A 27,665-nucleotide genomic window follows, 5' to 3' on the forward strand; every position below is an offset into this window, starting at 1 on the left:
AGACAGATGAAAGGAGTGGGTAGATATGTAGAAAGTTAAGCTCTGTGTGTGGTGGTTGAAAAAAATGAATGGGCACTTGAATCATGAGTGGGTAAATGGGTGAGGATGAGGGTGGATAGGACAATAGGCAGATGAATAGGTTAGCATTTGCTGGATGTTTGTCCTGGTAGGTGAGTAGTTGAGTAGGTGGTTAGCTGGGATGGGTATGTCTGTCTGGAAAAGGCCTGGTTCATAGTAGGAAATAAATATTTGAATTAAATGAGCAAGCAGTTATATGTACTGCATGTACATTTGTTGAGGTCTCCTGACACTCTCAGGCTGGGCAGTGGGGAAACAATAATGAACTCCACAAACAGACTCTTGTACTCATGGAGCTTACACTCTAGTGGAGAAGACAAACATGCAATTGATGGATAGGTGTTTGGGTGACTATCTTCCCTGGTGGCTCAAATGGTAAACTGTCTGCTTACAATTCGGAAGACCCGGGTTCATTCCCTGGGTTGGGAAGAGCCTCTGGAGAAGGAAATGGCAACCCACTCCAATACTCTTGCCTGGAAAATCCCATGGACAGAGGAGCGTGGTAGGCTACAGTCCATGGTGTCACAAAGAGTCGGACACAACTAAGTGACTTCACTTTTGGGCGACTGGATGAAAGGATTATGAAAGGATTATGTGCAGAGATGGGTGGATGTTTGCTTGGTTGTATGGATAAGTAGGTATTTACATTGGTAGTGGATGGATGAGTAGGTAGATGGGAGGTGGATGGTCATTGAGTGAGTGAGTGGATGGATGGGTGGATAGATGAATGGATGGATGGATAGGTGGTGGGAGAGGTGGACGGCTAGGTGGTTAATCGACTGGATTGGTAAATGAGTTGTTGGGTGTGTGGGTGAATGGGTGGAGAGATGAATGGGTAGTTTGGATATGTGGATGGGTGATGGGTGGGAGAAGTAGCATTATGTACATTATGGGGTCGCCTTGGCAACTGTGATCTTGGGGGTTGGGTGGAAAGGGGGGCTTTGCACTGGGGACCTAGGCCAGCTCTAGGGGCATGAAAGTACTGAAGTCCAGTGTAGGTAATGGGGAAGGAGGAAACGAGCTTGTGGTTGGAAGGTAGCAAGGGTCTGAAGGCTAGGGATTGGCCATGTGGAATCCTCAATGACCTATGAATGACCCATGGGGGAACTTCTCTGCCCCCTCCCACTCTTCTGGTGCTATTAGCGGGCCTAGCGTTGGAAGAACCAGTGGGGTGATGAAGAGCCATTGGGGACAGGAGGACAAGAGTGTTGTCATGGTAACAGAGCCTCTCCCTGGACTCTCAGGTCGCGCGGGCCCTTTAAGGGTCACCCTTCTGGCCACTCCCAAAATGGCGGCGCGCCTGCTGGCTGCCCCCCCACCGGGGTGGCGCGGGGGGGCGCCCCGGACCTCCCCATCATGGCGGCGCGGCGGGGCTGTCGCGCTGAGGTCACGGCGGCGCGCCGGGGGGGCGGGGCGGCGGGGGGAGCGATTTAAAGGGACAATGTCCCCCGAGCGGTGGAGGCGGCGGCGGCTGCGGAGGCCGTGGCACCGGCACCGGGAGCCGCAAGGGCGGTAGCGGCAGCGACGGCCGCACCAAAGAAGGGAGCGCCGAGCCCCGGCACCCAGCTGGCGGCGCCGCCTCCCCGGTGAGGCCCGGCCCGGCCTGGGGAGCCCGCGGGCGGGGCGGAGCCGGCACTGGGAGGGGGAGGCCCGGGCCGGGCCGGGCCAGGCGGGACCCCCCGGGGCGGGGGGCGGGGGCGGGGCCTGTAGGGGCGGGGCCTGGTCGGGGGCGGGGCCGCACAGGTTGGGGGGAGGAGCGGGGGTCTTGGGGCAGGTGTCCCCCCCCCAACCTCGGCGCGTCCCGCGGGGTCTCCCGCCCCGAGGTGCACGGGCGGAGGGCGCATCGCGTGGACCCTGGCGCCCCGAGGGGTGTGCTGGCGCGGCGCCGCCACCACCCTTACGACCTCCGGGGGCGTCCAGGAGGGAACCCCCTTCCCCACGCTGCCAAAGTGCTCCGAAGTTGCGGTCCCGCCGGTTCCCCGCGGGCAGTGCCCACCCGGTGGGCACCCGCAGGTGGTTCCTCGGGGCCTGGGCAGGGACCCCCACCACAACGGCCAGTCCACGGATAGGCCCCCTGGGAGCCCCCAGGCCCTCGAGGGCAGCGCCTGCAGCCAGGCCTGGAGCCCCGGCCCCGCCCCGGTTGCCTGGGATCGGCCTCCCTACCATCTCCCTGGGGAGGGCGCCTCATTCCTGCCCTTCACTTTCCGCCGTTACCTTGAAGGTATTTATAGGTGGAGAAGACAGCCCCCACCCCCCATGGCCTCCCCAGGGTCCTCATTTCTGGACCAGGAGCTCCATCCTTCCCTTTTGCCCGCAGACTGGAGAGATCTTGGGAGGGTGGGATGGAGGAACCCAGGCTGGGTATGCATGAGGGGTAACGTTGGGGTGAAGCAAGAGGGTGAAGGCTGGGGTCACTTGCGGCTGAGCGTGAGGGTGAAAGGGTTAATGCTGGAGAACCCTAAGGTTGTGTGTGGACGGAGGGTTGGAGTGTGGGAAAAGTGAGGGGTAACTGATCCGGGCAACAGGAGTGAGAAAAGTGCAGGGGTAATGATGGGGAGACTTGAGACAGTGTATGGGATCAGAGTGTAGCAGTGCTGAGGCACACGCATAGGATATGCATGTGCATGGAAGTGAGTTCACAACTGGGAAAAGTGCAACCATGAATGAATGAAGGGAGGCATCTAAGAGAAGTAATAAGTTTAATGCTGCAGGAAAGCAAGGTGTCTAAGCGTGAATGCTGTAAAGTGGGGGAAACTGAGGCAGTGCAAAGAGAGGAGTTGTGGACGAAAGCCAAGGTGTGCTGAGATTAGAGACCATTGAGATCAATGTGTAGGGATAGGGCCTCAGCACTGGGACTTGCTCATCTGTGCTTGGGGGTAAACTGAGGCACCAAACCACAAGGGTGAGGACAGAGGCTTCGAGGAAGGAGAAACTGAGGCAGAATCCCTTTCCAGCCTCCCCTGAGCACCTGTCTCTCTGCCCCCACCAGACCTACAATGCCTCACTGAGCCGGGCCAGCAGCTGAGTGGAGCCAAGCAGAGAGCATCTATGGATGGGCCCCTGGCAGGCGGCCTGGCCGCCCCAGATCGTCCTCGAGGTCCTGAGAGACTGCCTGGCCCAGCGCCGAGAGAGGACATCGAAGGTGGGGCCGAGGTTGCTGAGGGGGAAGGTTGCATCTTCCGGTCTACCCATTACCTGCCTGTCACCAAGGAGGGCCCTCGAGACATTCTGGATGGCAGAGGTGGCATTTCTGGTAAGAGGGTGGGCCCTGTGGCCCTGATGGGAGCATCCAGCCAGTTCCCCAAGGCTCAGGGAGGGCCAAGTCACCCAGCCCATCAGGGGCTGAGTTGGGATCCTGAGTCTGCCTGGGTTCAGAGCCTTTGCCTTCTGCTTGGTTGCCCATTTTACAGTTGTGAAAACAGAGGTCTCGGGAACTAATGACCTGACTAAGGTCCACCCCAGTGGAGAGCAAGGAGCTGGGACTTGACTCAGGTCTGCCTGGCTTCCTTCTCTGCTCATACTAATGGGGTCCAGATGCTCAGCTTAGCACCCCTGAGCTCCCCTCCCTGAACCCACTTGTTCTCCAGGTATGCCCCCATTCCCGTCAGTCTATTCCAGTTCTGTCTTGCTACAAGGTCTTGATGAGTCCCACTTCTGAGCCAGGGGCCCAAACAGCTTATGCCCCCTAGTGGCCGGGGAGAGACTGGGCAGTCAGGGATGACAGCCATCCCTTTATGCCTCTGTTTCCCATCAAAAGGGGATCTTGCACCATCCCCACCTAAAGAGTTGTCATTCCTTCATTAAATACTCAGCAACTACCATGTGCCAGGCTCCGTTCTAGCTGCTGGGGATACAGCTGTAAGCAAAAGCGACAAGAGTCCCTGCCCTCAGGGACCTGACATTCTAGTCGGGGAGACAGACAACAAGCAACTACACAAATAACATAAGGGCAGGTAGTGACAGGTGCTGTGAGGGTATTAAACAGAGTGCCAGGATCATGCCTAGGGGAACCTGGGAAAACCTCCCTAAAGGAGTGGAATTTGAAACAGCAGGTGCAGAGGCCCTATGGTAAGGAGGAGCCTGGTGTAGTCAAGGGCCAGGCAGGAGCCTGGTGTAGCTAAAGAGTGGTGGGTGCGGTGTAGGCTGATGTACCCCGTGTCTCCCTTTATCTCCTTGGCCTGCTCTAAAGGCCTTGGTTTCTAGGAATCTCCAAGCACCTCATCATGGGTCTCCTACATGCCAAGCCCTTTACGTGATCATCTCCTGTCATTCTCAAAAGAACTGTGTGGGGTAACCTCAGTTATTATTATCCATTGTTAGAGATGGGGAAACTCAGATCCTGAAGTGTCAAGTCAGTTTCCCAAGGGCCCACAGCCAGGTAGTAACCTGGCTTAACAGCCTTCATCCTTCACTACCACCCTATGTCAGGGCATCCTTGACCTGCCCCAGCTCACCTTAGTGAGGCTCATGAAGTCCAGTTACTTACAGAGCATGGCATGCTCACCTCCTCGGGGCTGGACACTGGTGCGCAGCCAGGGACCAAGCACACACACCACCTCCGCCCCTGCTGAACCCTACCATCTGGGGTCAGACAGACAGACCAGCCACCAGCTGTTAAGACGTACTTGCACAGGTTGCAGTGGGGGATGGCCAGGCTGGGGGACATCCCAGAGTCCTGGATGAGGAACCGTGAGTCAGGCAGGGGACAGGGGACATCCAGACAGGGGGCTCCACGCATGCAGTGGTGTGGAGGTGACTAGTGGTACCCAAAGATGTCATGTAGGAGCACGAGAGGGCAAGACCCCTGCTCAAAGAACCATACCCTCCCCCATACTCTTAGGAACCAAGGCCCAAAGAAAGGCAAGACTGTGTCCCAGGTCATGCAGCTGACCAGGGCAGGTCCAGGACTTTGACTCTGTGGGAGTCCTGGGGAACGGACTTTGGGACCTAGGACCCTCTTTGGATCTGGCTCTGAGGAACTGGGCATTCTGCTCTACCTGGCAGAAGTCCTAGGTCTGAGGACTTCCCTGCTGGTCCAGTGATTAAGACTCCACGCTTCCACTGCAGAGGGTGTGGGTTCAATTCCTGGTCAGGGAACTAAGATTCCCATGTGCCATGTGGTGTGGCCAAAAAAGAAAAAGAAGAATGGCAGGTCTGGAGAGAGGGAGCAAGTAGGTAGGTGGGTAGATGTGTGCTCACTCCCCCTGGGGAGTCCACCAGGGTCCAGGGCATGTGCCTGGGGAGAAGGAGGGTTGTGGCTGCTGAGAGGGGACAGGTCTACTCCTAATGGTACCACTGAGCATCTAGGGCATGGGGCGAGGGCTTGACTTGGAGTAAGGCCATGGCCTGGAAGGTGGAGAAGGGTCTGGGCTTCAGACAGAGTGTCTGCCACACTGCCCTCTTAGCCCGTTCCACCCCGCCTTCCCTAGGCACCTGCCCTAGGAGTCTTGTGATGCCTATAAATAGGAACAGCCTCTGAGGCTGCCATTCCATGCTGAAGCCCGGGTCCTCCCTCATCCCCACCTAGTCCTGGGAGGCCCTTAAGAGCACCCCTGGAGGGGCTACTGCAAACTCCTCCACCTAGACATGGATGAGTCCACTGCCTCCTCTGTCCTCCATTATAGCTGTTGGCCTTGGCCTCACCTGCAGCCCCTCACCCAGTGCTTGGCTTCTCTGGTTGGCTTCCCGGGTGCACCTGAAGCTTGGGGGCTGGGATGGTCCATATGGATTTCTGAAGAGTCTGGTGCATGCCTGGCATTGGGACCAGGGAGCTAAAGGACGAACAATGCATCCTTTCTGCCCTCATGGGATCCCAGAGTGTGGAGTGAGTGGGCCTGAGGTTCTCGGTCAAGCCTCCACCTTCCAACTTGGGGGGTGTCTGAGCTAACTCTAAACCCCAACCTGGGCAAACCACCCCCCTTCCTCCCCCCACCGCCGACTCTCTGGATTGAGCATTTACTCTGTGATCTCCCTTGGCGCCCGTCTCTGGCCCTTCCAGACTGGGGCCGTAGCTGTTGCCCTTATATCGAGGAGGAAACAGGCTTGGAGTGAAAAAGGCATGCCCTTCAGTTTCCTGCATGGCCTTGAACTGGATCTGTCTGACTCTGATGTCTAGACTCCTGGCCACTTTGCCAAGCTGCCTGGCTTGGGCTTCAAGCTGCTCACGGACACCCTTCTCATTTTCAGTTGCTCACTTTCAGACCCTCTCGGGGACAGACCCCAGATGGCAGGAGCCAACGAGGGTGCCTCAGCACAGCCATCACTGGGGGCCGCATCCAGAGTGCCTTGTCTGACCCATAGGGACTTCTGAACCCCCTTCCAATGGTGGAAGCTGCGGATGAGCCCCCAGTTCCCCCAACAGTCTTGGATACGGCACCCTGCTTGGTCTGCTTCCTCCAAAGCACCTAAAAATAGGTGCTTCACTGGAGCCGCTCAAACAAAGAGGCCAGTACAGCCCCCTGGCTCGCGGAATTCTTAGACAACAGCAATCGCAGAACCATCGAATCTGGGACACTCGGAATCTCAGGAGCTTGGGGTCCCAGAATCTCAGAATCAGGACATCTGGACCCTCGGACTTACGTGAACTGGCTGGCCTCTCCCACGAAACTCACGTCTGGGACTCTTGTGTTCTCAAGAGACACATTTCTTGGGGTCTCACTCCCTTAGCTGGTCCAGGCCTTCATTCCCCAAACCTCAAACCCTCTCCAGCACTCCCCTGACCCTTGCATCCGGGCTCAACCCTGACCTGGCCCTGCTCCCCATCTGTCTACCACAGAGCTTCTCAAAGGAAGGAGATTCTACCCCCAGGGGACACTGTGGCCGTGTCTGAAGACAATTTTGATTGTCATGACGGCAGGTTCAAGGATAGGGGTGGCTCCTGGCGTCTGGTGGGTGGAGCCCAGGGGTGCTACTGAAGATCCCACAACGCACAGGATGCCCCCCACTCCAGAGAATGATTCAGCCCCTCAAGTGAGCAGCACCACGTTTGAGAAACTGTTCTAAATGATGCAGACTCCTGTATCCCCATCACACTCTCACCTCCTGGAGGCCACGTGCCAGTCATGCGCCTTCTCTCAGGCTCCACAGAAAGACCCTTGTGGCGGTGATCACAGCCTGCTGACCCTTCCCCTCCACCCTCGTCAGCTCTGAATTCTTTGGCCCCTGACAGTCGGCTCTCAATCTCCTGGGCAAATTGGAAAGTAGAGGATTGGGAAAAGTATCAGTACTAACCCCAGCACTTAGCCCTCTTTCTGGACCATCCTCAAATTGAAGCTGATCCAGCAATTGCATCTGTTGGGCTCTGGATGGGGCACAAGATCTCCCAGTGTGTTAACCTTGGCCCCAGCAATTGGCCTGTGCCCCGACTGGCATGCTTGCCTGCATCAGGCGGGCGTGGCAGGCAGAGGAGGCACAGGCCAGGATTCCTGTGGTCACTCCAGGCATTGGCTCCACAGGCGGATAATGGAGAGTTGGCTCTATCTGTGTGAGGTTTCCTAGGAGGGACGTGATTCCAAGTCGTAGGCCTGAAAGGTGGTCTGGGAGGCAGGAGGCAGGGATGGGCCCTCTGCAGCTCAGGCTCAAGGGCTCCTTACTCTTCATCTGGCAGCTGTTGGTTGAGTACCTGCCCTGTGCCAGGCACTGAGATGCTGCAGTGAGCGAGGCCCCTGGGGTGGGGGTGGGTGGCTTATGTGCCAGTGGAGGACCCTGGCAATTTCAGAGAGTACTAAGGAAAGAAAAGAAAAAAGGCAATGAGTGAGGAATCACAGAGGCTCAGTTTAGCAGGTGGCCAGGGAAGGGTTCTCCAGGCAGAGGGAATAGCCAGTGCAAAGGCCCCAAGGCCAAAAACAGTGAGGTGGGCTTGAAGCTTCATGAGCTGTCTGGGCAGAGTGAGAGAGGGGTGAGGAGAAGGCGGCGAAGCTGGAAAGACCCGCAAAGGTCTGACCTCGCAGGGCCTTGCAGGTGGTAGTTGGGAATCTGGCTTTTATTGGAGATATGATGAGAAGCCAGGCAAGTTTTTACCAGGGTGTGACTTAAAAAAAAGAAAAAAAGATCACCCTGGCTGCTAGGTGGGGGACAAAGAGAGAAAGACTGAAGGCAGCAAGCCCTGATGGTCCCCTAGGAAAGCCAAGAGGACCCCTCCAGAGAAACCCTTTCGGGGCTCAGGAGTACAGAGGCCAGAGGCCTCTCAGGGGAGAGGGATGGGGAGCTAGCTGGGCCCTTCCAAGGTGCCCGGTTGGGCTCCCAGAGCTGGGGTGCTGTGAAGGGCCCCAGCCAGGGGGACCCCAGCCCCTCAGGGTCTCCCCTCTCTGTTGCAGATGGGCAGCCCCACCCTGGCCTCAGCGAAGCCCTTCCCCGTGCCACCTCCGCCACCCATCGGATCAGCAGCTGGTGAGTTGCCACGCTGGCCCTGACCTCAGGGAGGGCAGGGGGGTGAGCAGGACATACCTAAGCCCAAGAGAAGCCCCTAGGAGTGAGACGGGGTCAGGAGGGAATCAGGATGCTAGGCAGGAGGAGGTGGCTCCTCTCAGGCAAGCCCCTGGGCGCTCGCAGGGGGTGGTGGGAGGACTGGGATGAACACAGACAGTCAACTCTCATTATCCCTGCCGGGAGCAGGGCCAGAAGGCCAGGAGCCTGGAGGTTGGACCCTCGGAGTCCTGTCTCTGCCAGGTGACCCTTAGAATAAGGTTCGGCTTCTCTGAGTCTCAGTTTCCTCATCTGTAAATGGAGTCCTTGTAGTGCATCTCACAACCTCACCTCGAAGACCAGAGGGATGTAGCGTCGGAGCAGGAATCAACAGCAGTGCTGATGGCAGCAACCTTTTATTAAATGGCTTGAAAGTGAAACTGTTAGTCGTTCAGTCATGTCCGACTCTTTGCAACCCCATGGACTGCAGCCCATCCGGCTCCTCTGTCCATGGGATTCTCCAGGCAAGAATACTGGAGTGGGTAGCCATTCCTTTCTCCAGGGGATCTTCCTGACCCAGGGATTGAATCTAGGTCTCCTGCACTGCAGGCAGATTCTTTACCATCTGAGCCACCAGTGAAGCCCCCTATTAAATGGATGGGCAGGCGCTAATGTGTAACAACATCCATATTGGGATTAATAATAGCTCTGTTATTTAGCACTTTCTGTATACTGTGCTCTCAGTGTGGGACTTTACCCCACTGAATCTTTGCCATAGCCCTGTGGGGAGTGGGCCCGTTAACATGGAGGTAACCCCATGATTTCTGCTCAGCCTCGCAGTAGAGCCCATCTCCACATCTGTTCCATGGGTGTGAGTCATAGCCGCTTATGGAGGCCAGATCTTGAAAATGAGAGAAATCGATCAGGAACAGTCATAATAAGAACCCACATTGGTTGTGGGCCTACTGGGAGCTAGGCTTCAGGCCAAGTGAAGCATTTCCCAGCACTGAGTTGTGTCACATTCACCCTGCACTTCACGGGGTCAAGGTTCCCATTTGAAAGCTTGTGGTTGCCATCATTTAAATAAGCACCTGCAGCGTGTTAAGTGTTCTTTGATTACGGTGTGAGAAAACTCCCTCAGTCACTGCATACAGGCACGGAAGCTCTTGGTTCTCGGGACTTGTCCCCATTTTTAGGGCTGGAAAACTGAGGCTCAGTGAGGTTGCCGCGCCTCCCCTTGCCCCTCAAAGGAGGTCAGGGTCACTGGAGCCACAGGCTGCCCAGGGCCTGACTCTGCCCTCCTCCCAAGACGGGAGACGCAGGGAGGAAAGTGCATTCTCTTGAATGGTTCCTGCTGCCGAGTTTTACCAAATTTGCTGGAAAGAGGAAACTCAATGCACAAATAACTCCAATTTGGGGAGGACCAAGACAAAAAAAGCAGCCTGCAGCGTAACTGAAATGGGAAAGTCATCTAGGACCCTCCCAGGGGACAGATGAGAGTTGACTGTGCCACCAGACTTGGAGACATTCCTTGTGATCCCCGCTGTGGTCTCTGCACACTCCGCCCCTGCCCCCACCCCCCACAGTGCAGCAGGGCTGGGTTCCATACACAGGCATGAGCCCTGGGAGCTGAATCTCATATTTGACCCAACTGCTCTGGAAGGGTCCACACATACTCCCCCGACCTCCCAGCTGACACCCACACACTCCCCGCCTCAGTCCCCGTGGGCTGAGTTCTCTGGAACCTGTCTCAGACCGCCTGGGAACCACCCCCCACCCCCTCACTGTCCCTTGCCCAAGGAAAAGAAACCGAGGCCTGTGGCTAACCTGTCCCCATTGGCCCTTCCTTGCAGCTGCTGGGATGGAGGCAGCCTGGACTTCCAACCAGGCTCCCCCTCACCCCATCCCCTGGACCACTACCCAGGCCCCCTGGATGGCCGGGGGCCTTGGGAGCGCCCCCTGATTCAGGAGGCTGGGGAGGACCTCGCATCTGAGCAGAGGTTTGAGGACTCCGTCATCATGAGAACCGTGAAGCCCCATGCTGAGCTGGAGGGCTCCAGAAGGTTCTTGTACCACCACCAAGGGGAATCAAAGGTATTTGAGAAGGTCCCCCGGGGCCGCCCCAGGTTCGACTGGCTGCAAGACGCAGATGAGGCGGTCCCGCTCCAGGATGCGGGGCTGGACATGGACTTGCCTCCCCAGCCATCACCCCTTACCTCCTTCAGGACAGTGCTCATGCCCGTAGATGATACCATGAAGACGTTGGATGGGCCCGTGGTGGGCACCAGAGAGCACCTGGCAGGCCTGGAGGGCCTGACCCAGCCGTCCGAGTGGAGCCTGCCCCGGTCCGCCTCAGAGGTGGCCACGCAGACCTGGACGGTGAACTCAGAGGCATCTGTGGAGCGGCTGCAGCCATTGCTGTCCTCCATCCGGACGAGGCCCTACTTGTGTGAGCTCCTGGAGGAGGTGGCCGAGGGGGCAGACAGCCCCGAGGAGGACGAAGACGAGGAGCCAGCTGTGTTCCCATGCATCGAGTGCAGCATCTACTTCAAGCAAAAGGAGCACCTCCTGGAGCACATGAGCCAGCACCGCCGAGCCCCGGGCCAGGAGCCACCGGCTGAGCTGGCCCCGCTGGCCTGTGGCGAGTGTGGCTGGGCCTTTGCTGACCCCGGTGCCCTCGAGCGGCACCGCCAGCTGCACCAGGCCTCCCGGGAAAAGATCATTGAGGAGATTCAGAAGCTAAAGCAGGTCCCAGGTGACGCGGGCCGGGAGGCACGGCTGCAGTGCCCCAGATGCGTCTTTGGCACCAATTCCTCCAAGGCCTTCGTGCAGCATGCCAAGCTGCACGCACAGGAGCCACGGGGCCCAGCGGCCCAGGAGCCCTTCGGGGGCAGCAGCGGGGCGGGTAGCCCAGGCCCCGACGCCACCTCCCTTGCCTACCAGCCCTATGAGGACCCCTCGGGCCTCAGTGCCTGTGTTTTCTGTGGCTTCCCTGCGCCCAGTGAGAGCCTGCTCAGGGAGCATGTGAGGCTGGTGCACGCCCATCCCCACTGGGAGGAGGAGGATGGTGAGGCTTTTGAGGAGGAGGGCCCTGCCAGCCGGCCGGGCACCAGCCAGGACGCCTACACCCGATTCTCTGAGGCCGCCGACTACTTTGGCAAAGCTGAGCCGCTCTTGGCCCCCACGTGGCAGGAGAATCCGGCTGGATACGACCCCAGCCTGGCCTTTGGCCCAGGCTGCCAGCAGCTGGGCACGAGGGATTTCCCACTGTCAAAGCCACTCCCACAATGCTCGAGCCAGAGGCCCCTGGGAAGGCCAGCCTTCCCCTCGCCACTAGCATCCGCCGCCTACTCCTTACAGGCAAGCAGAAGCAAGAGTGTTGTCCAACCTCAGGGGCTCCCAGGCCACCTGGAGGACCAGAGGCACCCATGGAGTGAAGAGGAAGATGAGGAGGAGGAGGAGGAGGAGGAAGAATTACTGCTGGCCTCAGAAATGGACTTTCCCCCTGAAAACAGGGTCTTTGCGCCGCCAGCCAGCCCCAGCCTCATCCCACAGTCAGCCCTGGAGCTGAAGCGGACATTCCGAGAAGCCCTGCAGACGGCGGTGGCCTCGCGGGCACAGCAGCAGCAGCTCTGTGGGATGGTGCCTGTAGTGCTGGTGGCGAAACTCGGGCCGCGAGTCATGGCTGCGGCGGCCAGGGCCCCCCCAAGGCTGCAGCCTGAGGAGCTGGGGCTGGGGGGCGCCCACCCCCTGGACTTCCTGCTCCTGGACACGCCACTGGGCGGCCCTCTGGGGCTGGACCCATTCCTGGATGGGGACCCAGGGGTGACACTGAAGCCTGAGGAGCGGAAATGCCCCTATTGCCCTGACCGCTTCCACAATGGCATCGGCTTGGCCAACCACGTGCGGGGCCACCTGAACCGCGTGGGTGTCAGCTACAATGTGCGGCATTTCATCTCTGCTGAGGAGGTAAAGGCCATCGAGCGCAGGTTCTCCTTCCAAAAGAAGAAGAAAAAAGGTAGGGTGGCTCCACTCCAGCACCCACCCCCCTCCGAGGCCAAGGCCGGGGAGATGCACAGCTGGGTGGCTGAGTCCTGAACCAACAAACCCTCAATCTAAAGCCTCCCTGTAGTGCCCAGCATGGTGAAGGCAGGGAGCTGGGGCCAAGGTCACCACATCAGAGGAGATATGGGGACATCCCAACTGTCTGGCCCTTCCAGTAGCTAGAGTGTAGCCCCAGGCAGAAAATATCACTGAATCCTTCATTCGACAAATCTTTACTGAGTGAGGTCACCACAATGAACAGAACAGGAGTCCCTGCCCTTCTGGAGTGCACAGTGCCAGAGGCATGGTGGGACCCTGGCTGACTTCAGAACCCCTGGGGCTGCCTGTGAGGTATGCTGATTTCCAGGCACCAAGGTTCTGATTCCAGAGGTCTGTCTCCACATGAGTGCCCTGAGGAGTTCTGATACTGGCGGACATGGAGCCTACATGGGGAGGGGCTGGTATGGTGTTTGAGAGGGTGTGTGTGTATGCACACTGTGGGGAACGGGCAGGGGACCGACTGCCACAAAACTAGGCAGTTACAATGTTAAGGGACCTGGGCTGTGATGGGGGCAGCTCAGGGAGGGGTTTAGGGAAGCCCAGAGAAGATCCCCAACTCTGGGGGATCTGAGCAGATTCCCAGAGGAAGGCATGCCACCCACTGATCCATTGCTTCATTCAGCCAAGGTTTCATTGATAACACTGGGGTGATACAGACATGAGCTCTGGAGGAAAGAAGGGTATTAATCAAACACTTGTCCAAATGACTGCAAATCGATCCTGGAGAAGTATTTCTGGGGGTGAGGTCCCTGATGCTTTGAGTTGTGTGAAGGGAGACAATAGAAGGCCAGGAAGAGAAAGCTTCTTTAAGCGAGCAGATGCAGGCAGGAGCATGTACAACAAAGGGCAGGGAGGCATCCAGGGTGAGGACCAGCACGGGGTGTGTGATCCGCTGGGGCAGTGGCCCTGGGAACTGGAGAGCGGAGGATGTAGAGTAACACACACACACACCCCGCCCCCTACTCAGGCAGTCTATGTCCTCTCTCTCTCCACAGTGGCTAACTTTGACCCGGGCACCTTCAGCCTGATGCGCTGTGACTTCTGCGGGGCCGGCTTTGACACTCGGGCCGGCCTGTCCAGCCACGCCCGGGCCCACCTGCGTGACTTTGGCATCACCAACTGGGAGCTCACTGTCTCACCCATCAACATCCTGCAAGAGCTGCTGGCCACCTCGGCTGCTGAGCGGCCCCCCAGCCCGCTGTGTCGTGAAGCTGGGGTGCCGCCTAGTGGCTTCCTGACCTCCCGCCGGCCCCGTTTACCTCTTACAGTGCCCTTCCCACCCACCTGGGCTGAGGACCCTGGGCCAGCCTACGGAGATGGTAAGGGGAAAGGGGGCAGGCAGGCTGGAGCCCTGACCCTTCCCAGGGGCCTGGAGGGATGGAGGAGTGGGAGGTGGGCCGCCACTCTGCTTTCCTGCAAGTGTCTTCAAGTCACTTTACCAAGTAGGTTGACTACTGTCCCACCACTTAGGGGTCCTATTTTACTCAGTGGCTGGGCCAGGGCTCTGTCTAGGTCCAGTTCCTCCCTGCCCTGCCTGACAGTGGTTTTAACAGAGGCTTACTGATCTCTTTACTAGGAGCCAGATACTCTTCTAAGCCTTTTACAAATATGAACTCATTTATATCCTCATAACAACCCTTTAAAGGCAGGTGTTATTATCCCCATTTTATCAATTAGGAAACTGAGGCTCAGAGATCTTCATTAATATGCCCCAGGTCATACAGCTGAAAGCATGTGGAGCTGGGGTTTGAAAGCCCAGAAAGCATAAGCTTCAGAATCCTTGATCTTAATGATGTCTTTTACCTGGAGCAGCACTGTCTGGTGGAACTTCCTGAGGCAATGGAAATGTTCTCTAGAGACTCATACTGTCCTACAGGGTCACCACCACTGGCCACATATGGCTGTTGAGTCAAAGGCAGTTAGTACAAGGTTAGTGGTAATCCAAGTGGACAATGTAGATCTAGAGTTTACATTCTAGATTTTCAGTGGTGCCTACAGTGTCCATCTGGGCTTCCCAGATGGCTCAATGGTAAAGAATCTGCCTGCCAATGCAGGAGCCACAGGGATGCAGGTTCGATCCTTAGGTCAGGAAGATCCCCTGGAGGAGAAAACGACGACCATTCTAGTATTCTTGCTGGGATGATCCTGTGGAGAGAGGAGCCTGGTGGGCTATAATCCACGGGGTGACAAAGAGTCGGACACGACTGAGCAACCGAGCACACATGTATGCACTGTGTCCAGCAGCACTGATAACCCCTCCCTTAAGTGAGTGCTTGCTGTGTCCCAAGGTTTCACCTCACCTACACCTCAAAACAGTTCCATGCAGCTAAGGGTTTCTGTGTTCCTGTATTTTGGATAAGGAAACTGTGGGTCATCGGCTCTGCCACAGCCACCAAGCAGCACAGCTAGACTTCTGAGCACCACGTTAGGTGCTACCGTCAGAGGCTTGGGTGATCCAGAAGTAATATTTTGGTGAAGGAGCCTGGGGCAGGACTCCATGGAGGAAGTGGAAATATGAAGGACTCAGCCCGACAAAGCCTGACTTTGTGGGAGTCTTTACTGAACCTCACAGGAGAAAAACTCAGCAGTGAGGAGAATGTAGGCTCTGAGGAATGGAGAAGGTACCTGGACAGGGGAATTGTCCAGGGGCTGCTTGGGGCTAAGGGTTCCTTCTGTTTCTCCTACCTGGAGTTTTCAGGGTCCTGGGCTTCCCAGGTGGTGCTAGTGGTAAAGCACCCATCTGCCAATGCAGGAGATATAAACGATGTGGGTTCAATCTCTTGGTCAAGAAGATCCCCCGGAGAAGGGCAGGGCAACCCACTCCAGAATTCTTGCCTGGAGAATCCCGTGGACAGAGGAGCCTGGCGGGCTACAGTCCATAGGGTCTCAAAGAGTCAGACACGACTGTAGTGACTTAGCGCACACGCGCACGCGCGCGCACACACACACACACGCACACACGCATACCCCTAGATCTGTACTCTGCCTTTGCTGGATCCATCCACAAGACCGAAGGACATTTGAGGGTCTGCAAAGGGAAGAGTGTGGCTGTTGAAGCCCTCTCCCCTCCTTGGACAAGGAAGAGATTTGAGGCACAGAGAGAGGATAGTGGTTGGTTGAGGTCACACTTCAGGGAGAGGCGGAGTGGGGCCGTGACCTCAGGCTTCTTGCCTCTGTGAAGGCTATCCCCTAGGCAATCAGCTCAGATACCTGGCTAGGTTTCCTGGTGTCTCAGTGGTGGCTGGGAGGTGCGGTTGCTCTGAAGATGGCTAGTCGTGGGTGGGAGAGGGGAAGGAGGTGAAGGAGGGGACAGGAAGCAGTTTATAGGCTCCAACCTTGGCCCCTTCTTTCTCTGAGTCCTGGATGTCAGGCTTACACCCTTTACTTGGCACCCGGTTCAGGCACCCAGGGGATGACAACACGCAACCAGCAGCCAGGTTCTGTTTCTACCAGAAGACCAATGTACCAGCCCCCAGTTAGTGCTGAGGAAGTTGACCATGTCACTGGGACAAAGGAGTCAGCCTGCTACCGCACTGGCCCTGTCCTTGGGGGGTTAGGGGTATGATCAGTCTTTCAGTGAACATGTTGTGGGTGAGGGTGTTAAGGAGTGGTTGAGAAGATCCTAGAAGCCTTGAGAAACGATGTCCAACAGAAGGGCCAGGTCCGGGCACCAACCACGAGAAGCGGCCATTCTTAGAAGGATCTCCCATGCCTCCCAAAGTGGGCGGTGGGGAGCGGACTCCAAGTTGGGGGCGGGGCAGTGGTCAGATGCTAGTCCCACCCAGCTGTCAAGTAACAGCTGGGGGCAATCCGTTTAGTTTGGGGGAGGGAGAAGCAGGTTGCGCTTGAAACGCGCGGTGCCGGCCTTGTGTGGAGTTCAGTAGGATTGCCAGAGAGCGCCGTCAGGGGACAGCTGGATGCCAGCATGATGTTGGGGGATCCTCCTGGTTGGGAATCAGGTGTCTTCCAGGATTCCTGACCCGGAGGGGAGACTTCCAAGGAAGGGAATGAAACAGTGTCCCCAGGCAGGTCCTAGGTTCGCCCGTCGGGCTCTAGGAGCCTGGATGCTGTTAAGGCGAATGCGTGTGGCCGGAGGATTCCCATCGTAGTCTTAGAGATGTCCAGGGTACGGGGAGAATGTCTCGGGCCGTTGAGACCCGGCTAGAGCAGCAATTGGCAGCCGCCAGTAGCACTGCGTGCGTGAGTGCGCGAGCTCTCCTCTGGTCGGGCGGGGACAAGGGGGGCGGGGGGTGGGGGGGGGGGGTGCGTTCGCGGTGCTCGGCGCTCGGCTGGCTGCCCTGGGCGCACCCCGAGGGGTGGGGCGGAGCGGAGCAGGCTCTGCGGCGGCGGCACTCGGCGTTCGGCTGCTCTCGCCTGGGGCGGCCGCCCCGCGTGCGCCGGAGCCAAGATGGCCGCCTCCACCGCCCAGTGCCGAGTGACAAAAGCGGAGAGCAAGGCGGCGGCGGGGCCGCGCGCGGGGGGCGCCCGTGAGCGCGCGCCCGCGGGGGCGCCCCCGCCGGGCCCCCCGAGCCCGGGCCCCGCGGCTCTTCCCTCGCCGCCGCCGCCGCCCCCACCCCCGCCGCCGCCGCCGCCGTCGCGGGACGGGCCCAAGGCCGAGCCGGAGCCGGGGCCCGGGCCCGCGCCCGCGCCGGGTAAGAGCCCGCGCCGGGGAGGGTGCGGGGAGGGCAGAATTGGCGTCCCGCCCGGCCCCTGCTGCAGCCGCCGCCCCAGACACCCGCCGTCCAGTCTCCGGGACTTCCCCTCCCCCCAAGCGCTCCAGTCGCGGGGACCCTGGGCCTCCTGTCGCGGCTCGCAGGGTCCCGAGCTTCAGGAACACTCTCCGCCGCCACTTTGCTGAACCCTCACCCCATCTGACAGATAGCCGCTAAGCTCCTTGGAGCCCGTGGTTTGCTTCTCACCGCAGCCTCTGTTCCTCCGGCGCGGAAACCGACTCCAAGTCACTTCAGCCTTGACACGGTCGCTGCCCCGACTGACAGATGCGCCCACTCCACCCGGAGACTTTGACAAAGTCCTAGGCGTCCCAGGCGCCCACCCCCGCCGAACCCCAACTTCCTTTCTCTTTGCCTCTGTAGGACTCAGACTGAGCCCGGGACCTACCTGTCCGTCCCTCCCCACCTCCCGCTGCTCATAACACGGAGCACCTCCAGGGCCCCATCTGACACACCATTCCTTCATTCTGACCTCTCTCCATGCTCTGAACGCTAAAACTCGGACTCAACAGGCCTCTCAGGCCCCTTTCTCCAAAAAATTAGACCATGAAAACTCACTTTTGATTCTGTGTTCTCATACATCTTACCCAGAGAAGCTTTCCAGCCTGATGGATGCCTCAGAAACTTATGAGAAAGTTCAGTGATTCCCATTCTCACTGTCCCCAGTCAGGTCCCCGGCTGTTCCAGGCTCACAGTTCTTACTTTTACCCTTTCCTTGGGCTTAGCTTGAGATTAGAAGACCAACCTAGGGCCCCCAGTTGTCTTGCCTGGTGGAGATTCCCCACAAGTCTTTGGGAGCCTCCCTTCCAGTCCTGTGCTGCCTGCCTCTGCACTGCCTCTGTGGCCTCTGACCTTGGCCTTTTCTTTCCGAATTCCCTTTCTGACTGCCACCTACCCGTACCCCCATGACTGACAGATGCTCCGCTCCGCAGAGAGGAGCCCAGAGACATCTCTCTGCCTGGAGAGATATTTTCTCTGAGATTAGCACTGCGTCCGGTGACCTGTCTGTGCTGTGGTAGGTGGAAGCTGTTCCTAGTCTGTGCTGTCAGTTGGCGGCCTCGACATCCCTGCATCGTATCGGAGCTCGGGGTTATGGATGGAGCCTCAGCTTTCATGGGGTGAGCTGCGTCCCAGAGTGAGAGCAGGCACCAAGGATGAGGAAGAAGGCTCCCACTACTGCCAGCCCCACGCCCCTGGCCCTCCGTCCTCACAGGGGTAGACAACCCACACCTTACCTGGGCTGAGCCTGTCTTCCCAACCTCACAGGCCTGGGTTCTGAGGAAAACGCAATGGTGGCCATGGACTTGGGCTCCCCCCCGCTTCCCAAGAAGAGCCTGCCTGTCCCTGGGCCCCTGGAGCAGGTGGCCAATCGGCTGAGCAGCAAAATGGCTGCAGAGGTTCCTCATGGCAGCAAGCAAGAGCTGCCGGACCTCAAGGGTGAGTGGCGCAGGTGACAAGGGTGCTGACCAGGCTGGTCATGCTCTCAGGAAGCTCTTGGGCTGGAGGGTTAATGGGGGGGAGGCCCTCGGTTAGCCACAGCTTTCTCTCTGGCATCTCATGGTACCAAGGAGACCCCCGGCTGTCTTCTCTCTCGAGTTTTTGCTGCCACAGGCATGCTTGGCCTCGAGCCCTGGTCAGGGGAGGGGCATCCAGAGAGGCAGTGGGCACTGTCATCAGGAGCGCACCCCCAGACCCAGTTCATGTGCTGACTTTAATTGTCGGTAGCTATCTGATCTTCTCCATGAAACTGCCTTGTCCTTCCGTTGATTCTCAGGTTGTTACTCAGGAATGGCAGGCACTGTGCTGGACCCTTGGGATGTGAGAGACGCAAAAGAGACCTGGCCTTTGTCTTTGGGGGTCACTGCCGTTGGGGGACAGCAAGGCAGAGAAGTAGAGATGAGGGCTCTGCAGAAAAGCGTGCAGACAGGGCCCCACGGAGACCATGGCTGAGGCCACCAGCCTAGCATCTGGGGCACGAGTTAAGCTACTCTTTAAAGTGTGTGCCTAGCAGGTCAGCGTCTGTGTGAAAACTTGCTGCCAGGACACCCTGGTACATTAGAAATGTGAACAGCATGTCACCGCGTGGACCACCAAGGGCTCTGCCTCCTGCTGTGTGCCTTTGGGCACAACTTTTCCTCCCCCTCTCTCTGAGACTCAGTTTCCTATATTTGAAAACTGAACAGGCTAAGTCCTGCCTCATTAGGGTCATTTTAAGTGTGGGAGGGGCTGACGGAAGCCAGGAGCCTGCGTGAGCGGGACCCCAGGGGGAGGAACAGCGGGAGAGCAGAGCCTGTACAGCCTCACAGACAGCTCTCCCGGCCTCGGTCTCACCCTCCAGCCCAGAGCCTGACCACCTGCGAGGTCTGCGGTGCCTGCTTTGAGACACGCAAGGGCCTGTCCAGCCATGCGCGCTCCCACCTGCGGCAGCTGGGGGTGGCCGAGTCGGAGAGCAGCGGTGCCCCCATTGACCTCCTCTACGAGCTTGTGAAGCAGAAGGGCCTGCCTGACACACCCCTCGGGCTGCCCCCAAGCCTGACGAAGAAGTCCAACTCGCCGAAGGAGATAGTCGCTGGAGCCCCACGACCTGGTCTGCTCGCCCTGGCCAAGCCCCTCGATGCCCCTGCTGTCAACAAGGCCATCAAGTCGCCTCCCGGCTTCTCAGCTAAGGGCCTGGCCCACCCGCCCAACTCCCCACTCCTCAAGAAGGCATCGCTGGCCCTGGCGGGCTCCCCTACCCATAAGAATCCTGAGGACAAGAGCCCCCAGCTGTCTCTGAGCCCCCGGCCAGCCTCTCCAAAGGCCCAGTGGCCCCAGTCTGAAGACGAGGGGCCCCTGAACCTCAGTGAGTGCGGGTCCTGGGAGCCAAGGGAAGGGTGGGGCCTCAGGCTGGGCCTCAGGGCTCGGGGCGGATGCAGTGGGGACCGTAGCGCCTGCGTATCCTGGGTCGGCTGGGTCAGAGCGTGTTAATTAAGGTGCTGTGTCTCCGTTTGGGCATATTACCTGTCTCCCATTTCACTTCGCCATTCTTCCCCCTGGAAGTCTGGCGGTGGCTACTAAGCCTGCCAGGGTCATCCTTGCCCCTTAGGGCTGCTTTTGACCTTCTCTGGGCCTGAGGGTTGGGGCAGTGAAGGTAGCCAGGGTTCCCATGGGGCACCTGGGGTCCTGCAGGTAAACAGGTGGTCCACTAGCCAGGTGGGCCCATGCTTGGCCCTGTCTTCACATCCTCTTGTTCCTGGTGTCCTTTGCAGAGGTACCTCCGTGCCCAGGGCTGGAACTATACCTCTTGGGCTGCCTGTGGGCATGGCAAAGAAGGGCTTGGGAAGCAACTCCCAGGCATGGTGAGCAGACTTAACAAAGGCCATCTCAGGAATTCAGACCTCCCCGCACATTTGTGGGCCTCAGGGTCTGAGAGCGAGCCTAGGGTCTGGCCCCCTGACCAACAGGGCACCCCCGTTGCACCTCATGTTCCAATGAAGCTGCTTCCACGGTCTGTGCTTCCAGGAGCAAGGGTCTGAGCAGGTGTGCCCTTGGTTGTATGATGCCTGGCAGCCAGTGTGCCCCTGCTTTGTCACCTCCAGCCCATCCTGCACAGCTTCCCTGGCTGAAGGGGGCCTGGAAGCCTCAGATTGTGCCATTAGAACTGGGCCACTGCCTCTCTACCCCGCTGTCTCCGTAGCCTTAAGCTCTCTACACTCACCTTGACGCCAAAGGCCTAGGCAAGGAACATGACTTTCTGCTGCCCCAAACCTCATAAATCCACAGCAGTGAGTCTTGGACTCCCACCAGCCTGGGCCGCCGAGACTCACACCAGGCCTTCCCGCCTCAGTCCCGGAGGGCCGGCCGAGGTGGCGGCCGTGAACCGCCCCCCTGTGTTTTGTCTCCGCAGCTTTAGATAGTGACGGGGGCAGAGAGCTGGACTGCCAGCTGTGCGGTGCCTGGTTTGAGACCCGCAGGGGCCTGTCCAGCCACGCCCGCGCCCACCTGCGCCACCTGGGCGTCAGCGACCCGGATGCCAAGGGATCCCCCATAGACGTGCTCCACGGGCTCATCCGGAGGGCCGGCGTCCAGATCCGCCTCCCACTCGGGCGGGGCGCCCTGGCCCTGCTGGGGCGGCCTCCTCCCGCTTCTGCGGCCCTCTCCTTGCTCCCCCCCCCACCGCCGGCCAAGAGGGCCAAGCTGAAGGCCAAGGGTACGGCCAGCCCCTGGGGGAAGCAGGACCTCCCGGCCGCCGCAGCCGCTGGCATTTTCTGGGCCTCTGATGTGGAGCCGTCTCCTCTCAACCTCTGTAGGTTCTCGCTTCAGCCGCCCCGGTCCTCCCTGCGGGCCCTGGAGCCCCTCCCAGGGTGGGGAGTCACAGCCCTGTCCCTCCTCCTTCCCTGCTGAGGCCGGGAGTGGACAGGGGCCCTTAGCAGTGGCCCAGTTCTGCCCAGAGATCTTGCTGGCCGTTGGCTGCTAGGCCTTCTCTCTCGGCCTTTGACCTTCCCTCAGAATGAAGGCCAAGGGTGGGGTGCTGCCTCTTGGTATAGAAGGTGCCCATGGTTGCCCCTGGTCTGGATGGCAGGGCTACCACTTCCTGCCCCCATCCCGGTTGGGACCCTCAGGGCTGTGGCGTCTTGGTTCTGTCCTTTTTCCACCAGGACCCAAGGCCCGCAGGCTCTCTCTAGAGCCTCCCTGCGCTCCTGCCGGGTGTCTGCCCCCACCCCCAGCCCGCTCCTCAGCTCCCTCCCTTGCACTTACCCTCCATCACCACCCCGGCCCCTGGACATGCTGCTGTCCACGCCCAGCCGACCAGGAGACCCGCAGGTGATGATGCTAACAGTGCCGGTGAAGCTGACCGCCCCTCTCTCCCGCTGCAGCCTCGGGCCCGGAGCCGGCACGCGACATCCGCTGTGAGTTCTGCGGAGAGTTCTTCGAGAACCGCAAGGGCCTGTCGAGCCATGCCCGCTCGCACCTGCGTCAGATGGGCGTAACCGAGTGGTACGTCAACGGTTCACCCATCGACACGCTGCGGGAGATCCTCAAGAGACGGACCCAGTCCCGGCCTGGCGGACCCCCCAACCCATCAGGGCCTAGCCCCAAAGCTCTGGCCAAGGTGGTGAGCAGCGGAGGTCCTGGCAGCTCACTGGAAGCCCGCAGTCCCGCGGACCTTCACCTCTCACCCCTGGCCAAGAAGTTGCCACCGCCACCAGGCAGCCCCCTGGGCCACTCACCAACTGTCTCTCCTCCTCCCACGGCCCGGAAGATGTTCCCAGGCCTCTCCTCACCCTCCCTGCCCAAGAAGCTGAAGCCTGAACAAATGAGGGTTGAGATCAAGCGGGAGATGCTGCCGGGGGCCCTTCATGGGGAACCGCACCCATCCGAGGGTCCCTGGGTGGCACCTCGGGAAGACATGACCCCCTTGAACCTGTGTAAGTGTGACCCTGGGGCAGGACAGGGAGAACAGGTAGAGGGGTCTTCCCCTCACTTCCCTCGGGGGTACCCGGAACACCCAGGGTTGAAATGGAAAAGGAAGTAGTACATAGGTCCAGAGGACAAGGGGCTAACTGAGAGTTCCGGCTATGCAGACCCCCAACTGAGTGAGCTGCTGCTTGATGATTCTACATTCCTGTGAAGGAGGCAGAATTGTGTCATTAGGCAGGGGTAAAGAGATTCTCTCTGCCATCTTTGATTGGTAGTGGCTACCATCCAGATTTCTAGGGGAAAAAAAAACACGCTTGTAGGGATCAATCAGTGATGTCTGCCATGGGCAGGAGTGTAAGTGCTGGAAATGAGTGTCTTTCTGATATTCCCGGTCACTAAGCACTTGGCATTTGGAGTTCAGGTTAAGGTCTCAGCTGCTCCAGAGTCTACCAGTATGTGACTTTGGACAGTTTCCTCTTTTGGAAGATGGAGATGCTCATGCTCCCAACTCTACAGTTTTCCGAAGTGGTGTAAAGCACTTAGCTTTAACGCTGAAACAAAGCTCCACGTATGCAGTAGTTGTAACATCCCTATTACAGCAAGCAAGAGTGCTCCCCTCTCGAACTCTCACTGTGTTCGTTCTGCTCCAGTTGGTTGAGCTGCTGTGTGCCGAGCAGGTAAGGAGGGCCCAGGCCTCTGCCTTAGTGCTCACATGCATTCCACGACTGCTGTAAACCACATGTTTTGAATTGCTCCGCTTTAGACCCCAGGAACACAAGAGAGGTGGTTTCCATCTCCCATTTTGCAGAGGAGGAAACTGAGACTCCCAGCTTCACATAGGGAGTCATAGCCAAGCTTGCAGCTGAGTCCAGGATCCAGGGAGCGCTTGCCCCTCAATCCATCACAGTGTCAGGGAGTCATCGTGAAGCCAGCTAGAATTTGAGGTGATAGAAGCAGCAGAAGGGCTGGATCATGTACTCAAGGGCCTCTGGAGGCAGATGAGGGAGTGGGTCCATTCAGGTCTGGGACTGCATGGATGGGCAGCGGGGCACTTAACGCTGACCTTGAGCTTGGAGGCTTCCTGCCAACAGCCGCCGCCTCCCTCTCCTCCCCCTACCCCGACCCACTGCAGCATCCCGGGCAGAGCCGGTGCGTGACATCCGCTGTGAGTTCTGCGGCGAGTTCTTCGAGAACCGAAAGGGCCTGTCAAGCCACGCACGCTCACACCTGCGGCAGATGGGTGTGACCGAGTGGTCTGTCAACGGCTCACCCATCGACACGCTGCGGGAGATCCTCAAGAAGAAATCCAAGCCATGCCTCATAAAGAAGGAGCCGCCGGCTGGAGACCTGGCCCCTGCCTTGACCGAGGACGGGCCTCCCACAGTGGCCCCTGGGCCCATGCAGGCCCCCTTGCCCCTGGCGCCAATGGCTGGCCGGCCAGGCAAACCCGGAGCTGGGCCAGCCCAGATTCCCCGTGAGCTCACCCTGGCACCCATCACTGGCACCAAGCATTCAGCCACCGGCTACCTGGGCTCTGTGGCAGCCAAGCGGCCCCTGCAGGAGGACCGCCTCCTCCCAGCAGAGGTCAAGGCCAAGACCTACATCCAGACTGAACTGCCCTTCAAGGCAAAGACCCTCCATGAGAAGACCTCCCACTCCTGTAAGCAGTGGGCGGCAGGGTCCAGGGAGGGCATCTGCCAGGGCCTGTTGGGCTGGGCAGTGCCATGTCGCTCAGCCCCAGTGGGGGTCAAGGCGCCTGTGGGAGGCGGGACTGACTCCCGACCTGGGCAGTGCCTTCTGGGTACCCCTGCTCCCTCGGGGCTGGGGCTCAGCAGCACCCCCTCTGCCTGCAGCCACTGAGGCCTGCTGTGAGCTGTGTGGCCTTTACTTCGAAAACCGCAAGGCTCTGGCCAGTCACGCCCGGGCGCACCTGCGGCAGTTCGGCGTGACCGAGTGGTGCGTGAACGGCTCACCCATCGAGACACTGAGTGAGTGGATCAAGCACCGGCCCCAGAAGGCGGGCGCCTACCGGAGCTACATCCAGAGCGGCCGTCCCTTCACCAAGAAGTTTCGCAGTGCCGGCCACGGCCGTGATGGCGACAAGCGGCCGCCCCTGGGGCTGGCCCCTGGGGGCCTGGCTGTGGTGGGCCGCGGTGCTGGGGGTGAACCAGGGCCCGAGGCTGGCCGGGCAGCCGACAGTGGTGAGCGGCCTCTGGCGGCCAGCCCGCCAGGCACCGTGAAGGCCGAGGAGCACCAGCGTCAGAACATCAACAGTGAGTGCTGGTGGAGGAGGGTCACGAGCTGCCCCCGGGTCCTCTGCCATGCATCTCCCCTCAGGTCACTTTCCCAGCTACCCTCCTCTTCAGTCATCCACCGTCTGTCCCACCTGTCCCACGGTCCAGGAGGTTTCCATTCACCAGCAATCCTGACTTAAAATTCCCGCAGCATCTGCCCCTCACTCGCTAAAGGCGGGAACCTCTTCGGGGGCCTTGCCATCCGGCTCATCTCCCGTCCCACTCCCCGCTTTTCCCCACCTCAGAATTTGAGCGCCGACAAGCCCGCCCTCCAGATGCCTCTGCGGCCCGGGGCAGTGAGGAGGCCAATGACCTGCACCAGAAGCTGGAGGAGGTGCGGCAACCTCCGCCCCGGGTCAGGCCAGTCCCCGCCCTGGTGCCCCGGCCCCCCCAGACATCACTGGTCAAGTTCGTTGGCAACATCTACACCCTCAAGTGCAGGTATGCAGCCCTCCCCTGGGGGAGGGAGGAGACCGCCCGCCCAGGGCTTGGCCTCCAGAGCCTCTGGGCCAGACTGGGGTGTGGCTGGGCCCAGGGTGGGGGCTCCTCACAGACAGCGATGCCCCACAGCCTCAGGCCCTTGAGCTTTATAACCTGCAAGACCTGGGTTCAGTTGCCGGCTCTGACACACAGTTTAGTGACCTTGAGCAAGAGTTTCTTGCTCCATACCTCAATATTCCCACCTATAAAATGGGATTGATAACAGATCCACCAAATAGATTTGTTGTCAGGATTAAAAGTTGTGTAGTTACAAAACACTCAAACTGTACCTGTCACATAGTAAGCAGTTGGCAAGTGTTTGCTGGATTAAGGAGGAAAAAAATAGGTCTTAGTTCATTGTTAGTAAAGTCCACGCATCCATCAGTGTCCAGGAAACTGAGAGTCTGGGATGCAGTGTGCCTGCCTCAGGCCACACAGGCCAAGTCAGAAGTAGGATTCAAACCCAGGGCTCAGGACCATGAGCTTGGGTTCTGTATTTGAGGCTGAGAGAGTGAGGAGTGGGTGAATTGGGAGCGTGAGTCAGGTGGGTTGGAGTTGGTGTCCAACCCCCCTTTCCCTGGCTCCCATCCTTCTCTCCTGGGGCCTGGCAGGGTTGCATTTGCTTCCCTGGGGTCCCTCTCCGCCTCAGAGCACGTGTTTCAGTCACCTGGCAGAGGTGTTTAGGAAGCTCAGTGACTCATACCCAGCACCTGAGCTGGCAGACTGCCCTGAGCATAGTGGGGGTCTCTCCAGGGGGCCCTAGCACGACCCCGTGATGGATAGAGGTAGCTGTACATAGGAGGACACCTAACTTCTGGGTCCCCCTTCCCTCACATCCTGGGCCTGCTCTGTTCACAGTGAGGAGCAGCAGGTGTGCCTGATGCTCAGGGTGCGGCCAGGGCTATGGTTCTGCCTCTCCTTACTGCAATGGCCACTTTTTCCTCTCTCTGTTCCCCATGCCCCCCCAGGTTCTGTGAGGTGGAATTCCAGGGACCCCTCTCCATCCAGGAGGAGTGGGTGCGGCACTTACAGCGGCACATCCTAGAGATGAATTTCTCCAAAGCGGACCCCCCGCCGGAGGAGCCTCAGGCCCCACAGGCACAGACAGCGGCAGCAGAGGCACCCTAACACAAAAGCATTCCAGACCCCCTCTCACGCCATCTTTCTCTCCTTCTTCTCCTCTCTTTCCTCCCTCTTTCTTTTCTGTTTCCAAAGGAGCAAGCCAAAACCTCAAACCGGTACCTTTCACGGGCCGGGCACACTACAGCCGGGGCACCGGAAGCCAGCTAGCCACCCTTCCCCTAGCCCAAGGACTCTGGGGCCACACACAGGGCATCTTCCTCCAGCCCACACCCACCTGCCCATTTGGTTCAGCAGCGGCAGCGGCCAGGTGTCTGGCGGCAGCCAGTCGGTTCACAAGGGAGGAAGACCAGCGTTCTCCCGTGTCCAGCAGCCAGGCGGGCTATTTTTGCCATCTGTGGCCACTTGCAAAGACCCCAAGGACCCCTGTCCTGGTTCCTTCTTGCCCTTGCCCCTGTGAATATCCTCTCTCACAAGCACGCACGCACTCACGGACCTCGTGAGACCCGGGAATCGGCCCCAGCCCTCCAGTTCCCGAGTTGAACGACTACCACATCACGCCACGGTGCTTGCTCAGGAGAAGGCACACTCCCTCTGTGGCCCTCTGCCAGGGCCTGGGAGCCCCCTGCCTGAGCCCACAATGCCACGGAAATCCTTGTTGGCCGCCTCCCCCTCATCCCTTGCAAGAGGGGCCTTCCCAGCCAGGAAGAGCTCAGAGCTGACAGCTGCCTCCTGCCGTGTCAAGGCCCTCCCAGAGTCTCGGGGGCTCTGGGGCCTGGGAGGGGGTGGGGGTGGGACTCTCCTTCCCCACCCTCACCCCCCCCCCCTTTTCACTGTTGCTTTCTATGTATAGCTCCCTAGACCTTTCACTTTTTTAAAAACGCGTTTTGTGTAGAGAATAAGGAACGTCGATCTTTTTATTTTGCAATCCTGGGCCAGCTAGAAACCGGGAGCCGATTGCCCTTTTAACTTTTTTCAGTGGCCACATTTTGGTTATCGATGTACCTAGAAGTATGTAAATTAGATTAAATTTCTCTTCTGGAAACACCCCGGGGCAGGCAGCCAGCGTTGTGTTTTTCTGTCGAGTGGACAAGCT

The 27,665-nt window shown here is 59.0% G+C and overlaps 1 protein-coding gene across 15 annotated transcripts; it reads left to right on the forward strand.

Moving 5' to 3' along the window:
- Positions 1-1,505: 1,505 nt before the first annotated feature.
- Positions 1,506-27,616, forward strand: WIZ (WIZ zinc finger). Of its 15 annotated transcripts, none has more exons than XM_086408722.1 (14): positions 1,519-1,664; positions 3,068-3,331; positions 8,394-8,466; positions 10,335-12,499; positions 13,581-13,904; positions 18,582-18,752; positions 19,654-20,157; positions 20,564-20,653; positions 21,202-21,600; positions 22,172-22,723; positions 23,848-24,375; positions 24,569-24,988; positions 25,255-25,450; positions 26,458-27,616. In XM_086408722.1, the coding sequence occupies exons 2-14, from the start codon at positions 3,127-3,129 to the stop codon at positions 26,615-26,617; spliced, it is 5,787 nt and encodes a 1,928-aa protein (XP_086264848.1). In that variant the 5' UTR covers positions 1,519-1,664; positions 3,068-3,126; the 3' UTR covers positions 26,618-27,616. The 15 variants fall into 15 exon arrangements, with proteins under 15 accessions (XP_086264855.1, XP_086264856.1, XP_086264848.1 ...); XM_086408723.1 differs by lacking the exon at positions 1,519-1,664 and adding an exon at positions 1,878-2,299; XM_086408724.1 differs by lacking the exon at positions 20,564-20,653.
- The last annotated feature ends 49 nt before the right edge of the window (positions 27,617-27,665 follow it).

This window comes from Bos grunniens, chromosome 7, assembly GCF_055505025.1.
Source record: "Bos grunniens cultivar Pamir isolate PY7600 chromosome 7, Bosgru_T2T1.0, whole genome shotgun sequence".
In the NCBI taxonomy this organism is placed as follows: Eukaryota; Metazoa; Chordata; class Mammalia; order Artiodactyla; family Bovidae; genus Bos; species Bos grunniens.

Bases quoted from the DNA above. Each gene is read 5' to 3' on its own strand.
- WIZ (XM_086408722.1), top strand. From the start codon at position 3,127: ATGGATGGGCCCCTGGCAGGCGGCCTGGCCGCCCCAGATCGTCCTCGA. The intron at 22,724-23,847 runs GTAAGTGTGACC...GACCCACTGCAG, and splicing joins CATGACCCCCTTGAACCTGT to CATCCCGGGCAGAGCCGGTG. The intron at 25,451-26,457 runs GTATGCAGCCCT...ATGCCCCCCCAG, and splicing joins ATCTACACCCTCAAGTGCAG to GTTCTGTGAGGTGGAATTCC.